Raw genomic sequence first — 9,281 nt, 5'->3', positions numbered from 1 at the left:
ATAATAAGATCTGAAGATGAAAAATCCTTTTAAAAATTTTAGACAGAGTAACATTTTATAAAAATGAAAATTTTAAGAATCAATACCAGTATGATATACTGATATTATGCAAAGCATCAAGATATCAAGTAAATACTTGATATCGATGCACTTGCTGAGATAAAAAAAAATTCAACTAATATAGACAAAGCACAATATAACCAGTTAAGTAATTAGAACAGATAAACATGCATGTAAAGTAATTCTTGCATATAGTATATTCACATGACAAGTAAGCATAAAGTAAATCAGAAATGAAATAGGAAAGATAGAATACCCGAATACTCAACAAAGATAAATGATACAAGAAGATCACGTAAGAGTCAAGTAATCACCCCTGGGAAAAATAAAATTATGAAAAACTATGAAAACCGGTAAATGAGTATCAAAAAGAATGAAAACCGGTATTTCAGAGTCAAAAGATATGAAAACCGGTATTTCATAATCAAAAGATATGAAAACCGGTTTGACAAGTATCAAAAGATATGAAAACCGGTATTTCATAATCAAAAGATATGAAAACCGGTATTACATAATCAAAAGACATGAAAACCGATTTTAATTGTTTGAAGAATTGTAAACTCGGTAATAGTAAGTATAAAGAAAATGAAAGCCGGTTTTGCCAGATAGAAAAATAAATACCAGAATTCCTTGAAGCAAGATAAGTGAACTAATGTCGGGATTAAGAGAAAGCCGGTTTTAAAAGAAGGAAAAAAGAGGGGTATTTATAGCGGTCAAAGCCGGGATTTGACCCGGTTGGTTCGACCCGTTTTGACTTGACCCGGTTTGGTCAAAACCGTTTTTTTTTTTTTTTTTTTTTTTTTTTTTTTTTTTTTTTTTTTTTTGGTTTTAAGGTTTTTAAGGATGATACTTAAGGCAAAGGAATATGGACAAACTCCCCCTAGGAAAAATCATATAGACACACACAGATAAGAAATTTACAAACTCCCCCTCAAACATTGCATATACGAGCAATTAAGCAGATGACAAGCGTTTGACCAGGAAAATAAGCATAGACAGCATGTTACTAAGGCATACAAGGTTTGTAGATCAAGCATACCTAACTTAGTGATCAAATAAGTAAACCGTTGGCGATCTAATGGTTTAGTGAAAAGATCAGCAAGTTGGTAGTCAGTTGGAACAAAGTAAAGTTCGATGTTACCTTTTTCGACATGGTCTTTGATAAAATGATACCTTACATCGATGTGCTTTGTCCGTGTGTGTTGGACAGGATTGCAAGAGATGGCGATAGCACTTTTGGAGTCACAGTAGATTGGTATCCAATCATATTTGAATCCATAGTCAGAAAGTTGAGTTTTCATCCACAAAACTTTTGAGCAGCAACTTGCAGCAGTCACATATTCAGCCTCAGCAGTTGAGGTGGACACACAAGATTGTTTCTATGAGGACCAACCGACTAACTTGTCACCTAGAAACTGTACACTCCCTGAAGTACTTTTGCGGTCTAACTTGCATCCAGCATGGTCTGCATCTGAAAAAGCTATTAACTCGAATCCAGTATCCTTTGGGTACCATAAACCAAGATTTATAGTTCCTTTAAGATACCGAAAGATTCGTTTTATAGCTTGAGCATGACTTTCCATAGGGTTAGCTTGGAAGCGAGCACACATGCAAGTGGCAAACATAATATCCAGTCGACTAGCCGTTAAGTACATGAGTGATCCAATCATACTGCGAAAAAGTGTCTGATTGTATGGTTTTCCATTAATATCAACATGAGTTTTAGTTCTTAGATCCATTGGTGTGGCAATTGGTTGACAGTTTGCCATGTCAAATTTTTTCAAAATATCAAGAATGTATCTATTTTGACAAATGAAAATCCCATTGGAAAGTTGTTTAACTTGTAAACCAAGGAAAAAGTTTAGTTCATCCATCATGCTCATTTCGAAATGTTTGACCATTAATGCAGAAAAGTTTTTGCAGTACTTAGGATTAGTCGAACCGAATATAATATCATCTACATATATCTGGATCAAAAGTATATCGTTACCTTGCCGTTTGATAAACAGAGTAGTGTCGATAGTACCTTTAGAGAATCCCGATTTCAGAAGATATGTGGTAAGAGCATCATACCATGCACGTGGTGCTTGCTTCAATCCATAGAGAGCTTTGTCAAGTTTGTACACATAATCTGGATGTTTTGGATCAATGAATCCTTCTGGTTGTTCGACATATACTTCTTCTTTGAGAACCCCATTAAGAAAAGTCGATTTAACATCCATTTTCTAAACGGTAAAGTTCTTGAATGCAGCATAAGCAAGGAAAATGCGAATAGCTTCAATGCGAGCAACATGAGCGAATGTTTCATCATAATCAACTCCATCTTGTTGAGAATATCCTTTAGCAACAAGTCTAGCTTTATTGCGAACAACGACGCCACTTTCATATTTCTTATTCTTGAATATCCATTTGGTCTTTATTGGTTCCTTGTGAATGTAAGGATTAGGAACCAATTTCCATACTTCGAGACGTTCGAATTGAGACAGTTCATCTTGCATGGCTTTCACCCAGTCTGGATCACATAGAGCTTCTGTGACGTTAGTAGGTTCGAACATGCTTAAGAAATTGACGAACAAGCATTCATTAGTGGAAGCGGCTCGAGTGGTTAGACCAGCAGATGGATCACCAATGATTTGACTTGGTGGATGCGGAAGCATGGATCGTGACCATTTTCGAGAATAAGGTAACGGTTCAGCTGGTTCGGTATTTTCATCGGGATTAAGAAAGGTGGGAGAATGTTGTTCAGCAACTTGTTCATATGTTGGTTCATCAGGGAGAACCATTTCTTCAGAAACTGAGTTGGAGCTAGATGATGGACATGAGATTGAAGGATTTCTTGATGATAAAGTATCTGGGGGAGATGGAGTGGGACAATTTATAGATGATGGAGGAGAGGTGCCCTGTTGAGATGAGGATGAGCATTCGAACAGAGAATTTGTTGAAGATGGGGATCCAATTTCAGAGGGGGTAGGTTCCTCTGGTGAAGGAAAGTCATGATAAAATTTATCAAAAACTGTGTCTAACTCTTCAGTGGTTGGACATGGGAAATTGTGAGAATGATCAGATACTGATTTAGGGGGGTGAGCTGGAGTTGAAACAGAGGATGTTGAAAAATGATGATCTAGGAGCATTCCAGATAGTTCATCAAATTTGACATTCATGCTATCTACCACTTTCTCGGTTCTGCGATTATAAACAAGATAAGCAATGGATTCACGCGAATAACCAATGAAATAAGCCTCATCTCCCTTTGGTTCAAATTTTCCAAGATTGTCATGGTCATTGAGAACATAGCATACATATCCAAAGATATGAAAGTAATTCACATTTGGTTTTCTCTTGTTGATGACTTCATATGGAGTTTTGTCGAATCGCTTATTGATAATCGATCTATTTTGAGTGAAGCATGCTGTAGCAACGGCTTCGGCCCATAGATTAGGAGGAAGTCGAGAGTGAGTAAGCATGGTTCTTGCAGCTTCAACAAGTGTGCGATTACGACGTTCAACCACTCCATTTTGTTGTGGAGTTCGTGCAGCGGAAAATTGATGAGAGATACTGACAGAAGTGAAAAATGACTCGAGAGTCGTGTTTTTGAACTCGGTACCATTGTCAGATCGAACGGAACAAACAGAGGTTTGAAGATTAACTTGAGTCCGTTTAATGAAGTCAATAATGACTTGAGGAGCTTCACTTTTCTCACGAAGAAAGTAGACCCACGTGTAGCGAGAGTAGTCATCAACGATAACAAGAATGTATCGTTTACCATGAATGCTTTGAACACGCATGGGACCACATAAGTCCATGTGAAGAAGATGAAGAGGAGCATCAGTGCTCAGATGTTTCTTTAGTCTGTGAGACGCCCTTTTTAGTTTGCCAACTGCACATGCTGAACAAACATGATTGATGTCATACTTGAAGTCAGGCAGACCTTCTACAAGTTGTTTAACAACAAGAGCATTGATGGTATGGAAATTGAGATGAGACAGACGTTTATGCCATAACCAAGATTGTTGAGCAGAAGCTTTTGAGAGAAGACAAATTTCAGAGAAAGGTGATGGAATGTTATTGAGATCGATAGTAAACAAGTTGTCATCTCGAGACCCAATCAGAATATCTACTCGTTACATTCATGGCGTCTAAAAAGAACTTGGAGATTATTGTCACAAAATTGACCAACACTGAAAAGATTGTGACCAAGACCTTCCACATATGAGACACGTTTGATAGTGATCCCATTTTGAATAATGTCACCATATCCAAGTATTGGAGCAATATGATCATTTCCAAAACGAACTGTGCCCATGAACTTTTCGACAAAATTCTGAAGAATAGATCTATTACCAGTCATGTGTCTGGAACATCCGGAGTCGATATACCAGACACAGATGAAGAATTCCTGACAAAACAGGAAGTATTGGTTTAGGTCCCCACATGAATTGGGTCCATTGATGGTTAGAAGTAAAATGTGCAAAATGATTAAATGATGTAGAATTAAGATAAGAACAACCATGCATTTTTAAATTAAAGAAACACAAAACATTCATACATTTATTGAAGAAACAAAACACAGTCACTTAGTTCAAAAGAAAATTACAAAATACAGACATTAAGATAGTTTCAAAAGAAGAGAGAGATTAAATAGAACTAGTCCTACAAGACTTGGGATTATCTAATGAACTAGTCCTACGAACTCTCCACACTTGTTTCACAGAAGTTGACTCTTTATCATGCTCAACTCTCCTAGATGCAGCTAAGTGTCTATCTTTAGGAAGCCATTTACTTCGACAATCTAAGCACTAGTCACCTGAAACATGAAAAGTTTTTAGGTTAGAAGAAAACTGCTTAAAGTGGGTTGTTTTCGGTTGCCTTTTAGGTGTGAGATGGATGGGGGTTGACTGTTTTTTAGTGTTAAAAGGGAACCAACCGTACTGATCTTGACATCTAGTAATCTTCCCAGAATCATCTTTAATAACTGTGAGCTTAGGTTTGGTTAGATGATGTTTGGTAGAGCTAGAGTACTTTCTATCCTTTGGTTGTTGTGGCAGTTTCATTTTGGTAAGTTTTCTCTTTGGTGATGGGGTGTTAGGTTTGACAGGAGTGTTTGGAATGTTAATTGTCTTTGCGGTGTTGTCAGAGAACTTCAGATTATAACTAGTGGATTTTCTCTGTGGTGTCTTCTTTGGTAAATAAGTGGCTGGTAAGGGGTGTTTGTTGGGAATTTTTCTTAATAAGGGATCTTCCTTTTTCTCCTTGTTGACAAATTTTATTTCCAGTTGAGGATCATAAGTGTCATTTTCTTCCAAGAAGTTGTTAAGATCCGGGAGGTTTGAAAGATCTAAGTCAGACTTTAGGTCCTTTAGAACGGGTTCTTTAGACACACTCGGGACATTGGTCTTTGAAGACCTCGAAGTCTCATTGAATGACTTTGTTGCATTGACATTTGGTAACTCAGGTTTGTAACCAGTTAGTTCTTTGATGATTTTGCAATATCGCCATTCTTTAGTTGCAAAAATGGTTTATTTATTTTGAAAAACCTTTTTGTCTTGTTGATGAGAGTTGTATATGGCGATTTTGCTTTGCTTTTCCTTTTCTAAAGCTTTTGTCAATGCAGCAATTTCATTCAAGTAGACTTGAACTTGAATGGATGTTTCAGTTGGTTGAGCTGACGAAGAGGTAGTATCAGTGGAAGTATCCAAAGTACGAGTTACATTCAAAAATTTTGAGAAAGGACCAGACTGTAGTAACTTTGATGCCTTTTCCTTGTCATTATTTGCAAAAGCTTGAAGTACGATGTTTTTATACTCCACTTCTATCTTAAGTTTATTAAATTCAGTTAAAAGGTTTAAACGTTGATCTCTTTCAAGTTCAAATCTTTTGGTAACAGAATCAATTTCACTTAGATAAGATTGAGTTTCTTCAGAAAATTGAAGTGGTCCAGTATTAAAAACATTTGGAAATACATGTTCAGATTGATCCACTGACACTATTTCTTCCTCATCATGTTCATTACAATTAAAGCTGTCTTTATCGGTTTGGGTGGCAGCATTGTAGGTCTTAACATGATCCCAGTTAGTTTGCACATAAGCATCAATATATTCACTAGTACTATCAACAGAAGAGCAAGGTGTGGGATTCAAGACAATACATACTGGACAGTTAAGATCGGAACAATCATAGACAACACTGGAAGTTTGAAATTCAAAATCAGGGACATCTTTGTTATAGTGATTTTGAGACACAAGAACATCTATCACATTTTGTTTCTCATTTAATGTTTATTTCAAATCTTCTATTTTTTTTTTCCAAAACACTTTGTGGAATGTATGGTCGAACTGGAGCTAGTTTCGGAGGAATTATTTCTTTTTCAGATTTGGACTCACTTAACTGCTCAACAGTTGGTTTTTCAGTTGAGTTTTCACTTGAGTTTTCATCCAGTTCGACAATTATAACCGAGTGTTTTTTGTTTTTAGGACAAAGTGGAAGATTAAACAAATCATATGAATCATTGATGTGATCATAGTTAATTTTAACTTCACATTTGGATAATTGTTCTTCTGTATCAAAATCATTATAACTGGGTCGGACAAATTGACTGAGCAGACCATACCGCATCATGTTCTCATCATACAGGGGTGGTACAATGAGTTGTCCAGTGAGTAAGTTCTTTGGATCTTCAAATCCTAACCCTTTAGTGAAATCTTCAAAATCTCTTGGTTTGTTTAAAAAGATTTGCTTGTTGGATTGATCAATTCTGTAAACCTTAACTTTATAAAACTTGACTTCATCAGTGAGTTCATCAATTTTATTTTCGAGTTTTTGGTTCTGAGAATCTTTGATGTAACATGCATGATTTAAATCAGAAATTTGATTTTGTAATTCTTTCACTGTAGGGTTGGAATCGTTGAACTTAGACTGAAGAGCTACAAGATCCTCGGCCAAAGCATTTGCTCTAAACATTTCATTTGATTGTGCAATTTTTAATTCTTTGATGATTTGGTTTAGTTCAAATACTTTGTGCCCAAGTTCTTGATTGGAAAGAAGCAATTCAGAAGAAGTAGTAAAAGAAACCGATGCATTACTGGCTGTTAATTCTTTAAAATCCTTTTGAAGAGTGTTAAAATCTTGTTTGACTTTAGTTAAAGAATTTTCCTTTTCTTGTAAAGCATAGGTTAATTTTGCAACTTCTTCCTTCAATGAGACATTTGTAAAATCAGTTTGTTCACAATTGTTCACTAAATGAGCAAGATCACATTTAGGGATATGGCATACCTCATCATCATCAGATTCTGAACTGTTCCCTTCTTCTTCAAGCTCTTTGGATCGTTTGATTTTGGTCATGAAGCAAACATTTGCAGCCAGTTCCTCAGTTTCTTCATCTGACAGATGCAACCACTGATCGTCCTCTGCAAGAAGTGCAACTCCACTTTCTTGTTGCTTAACAAGCAAGAGTTTGTTCTGATAATAAGTAGAGTTCTTCTTCTTTGGTTTGGGACAATGGATAGCAAAATGTCCTGTTTGACCACAGTTGTAACATCTCTTGTCTTCAGGCTTCTTTTCCAGAATCTTCTTCTCAAATGACTTTGGAGCATCAAATTTCTTTTCAGGTCCAGCATTCTCAGACGGGTTGTGAAACTTTGGAGATTGATTGTTACGAGCATAAGAGGACACTGATGATATACGAAGTTGATTATTTGTAGGTTTCTTGTTGAAATACTTTGTCTTGAAAGATCGGGTGAAACATGCCAAATCATTATACATTTGTTGTTCTTTGTCATCCAACTCAGAGGCATTGATATTACAAGAATCAAGATTTGGAATGATATTAGTTGCATTAGAATTGAAGAGTGGATGAGTCATTCTGTTAGCAACCAAAGCAAGAGGATCTGAAATGAGTTGTTCACAAGAGGAGGCTTGTTTTGCCTTGACATCACGAACATTGAGCTTCAACTTCTCATATAGAGTGTGTATGGTAAGATCCTTAAAATCAGAATGTTGGTTAAGTTGAGTACCATACTCATGCCAAACTGGATCAAGGTAGTTCAAGAATTTGATTTTCAATTCCATCTCCGTCTTCTTAACCTTCTCTTTTCTTTAAGCATTAATGATAGTGCAGAAACGGGTGTAGGCATCTAGAAGAGATTCACCCTTTTCTTGTTTGAAGGTTTTATAGAGATGAAAAACATTAGAGAGACGAATGGTGGATGATAGATCAGATCCTTGAAGTTGTCTTTCTAATTCATCCCAGATGTCCTTTGCAGTGTCATATGAGTCTACATTACAGTAGATATCATTTGGAAGTGCCATGTAGAGATGATGTAAAGCAAGATTATCACCTTGAGTTCTATTTCTTTGGGTAGTATTCCAACTCTCAGGTGGAAGAGGTTCTTTGGTGACTGGATTGATGTGTTCAACTGGACCATCATTGATTAAAGCAAGAATATCAGTCCCCAGAGGTTGTTTCTTAATCCAGTTTAAGAATCTATTCTTCCAGAGTGGGTAACAATCATGATACAGAACAGGAGGTCTTGATTCGTTACCAAGAATTAAAGAATCTTGAGAAGCCATTGCTCAGAGAAGAAGAACCGATTGTAAGTCAGGTAAAATTTGGGCAGAGTAACTTTTACTAGAAATAGATGAAAAGAAGCACAAATACCGGTTTTGATGTAAACCAGGTATTTCAACACACAACACCTACAGAAGTCAACTAAAACCGATTTTGGTAATAACAGAACTAATACCGGAATTTGATAAAGAAGGACAAATACCGGTTTTCAGATGAAAATTTGAGCAGAATCTCGGTTTATCAAAGTAAACAATAGGAGAACAAATACCGGTTTTGGTGTAAACCAGGTATTTTCACTTTCAAACTCAATCACATAGTCAAAACCCGTACTAATACCGGTATTCAATGAATAACAGTACTAATACCGGTTTTCGGAAAAAATACTTGAAGATTTTAACTAAATGATTAATAAGAGAACAAATACCGGTTTTGGAATAAACCAAGTATTATTAAAGGCAAAGAAGATAACAAAAATAATCAACTAACTGATACCGGTATTCTGATGATCTTCAGAAAAACCGGTTTTCAAGAGATTAGTTATTGATTATGAGTAGCTTTTGATTATCTATGAATAATGTAACTAATACCGGTTTTGGTGTAAACCATGTATTGTGATTAAAGACAAGTACAGAAGACAGGTAAAACCGGTAATGAATCC

The 9,281-nt window shown here is 36.0% G+C and overlaps 1 protein-coding gene across 1 annotated transcript; it reads right to left on the bottom strand.

Annotated features, from left to right (window-relative positions):
* Positions 1–8,151: 8,151 nt before the first annotated feature.
* Positions 8,152–8,625, bottom strand: LOC122591931. The gene has a single exon (XM_043764154.1). The coding sequence runs from the start codon at positions 8,623–8,625 to the stop codon at positions 8,152–8,154; it is 474 nt and encodes a 157-aa protein (XP_043620089.1).
* Between the last annotated feature and the right edge of the window lie 656 nt (positions 8,626–9,281).

The sequence above is a fragment of the Erigeron canadensis genome, chromosome 3, assembly GCF_010389155.1.
Source record: "Erigeron canadensis isolate Cc75 chromosome 3, C_canadensis_v1, whole genome shotgun sequence".
Classification (NCBI taxonomy): domain Eukaryota; kingdom Viridiplantae; phylum Streptophyta; class Magnoliopsida; order Asterales; family Asteraceae; genus Erigeron; species Erigeron canadensis.
The sequence above is the reverse complement of the archived record's forward strand: the minus strand, read 5'-3'. Positions and strand labels throughout refer to the sequence as shown.

Excerpts from the sequence above, each read along its gene's own strand:
- LOC122591931 (XM_043764154.1), bottom strand. The coding sequence starts at position 8,625 with ATGGCTTCTCAAGATTCTTTAATTCTTGGTAACGAATCAAGACCTCCT.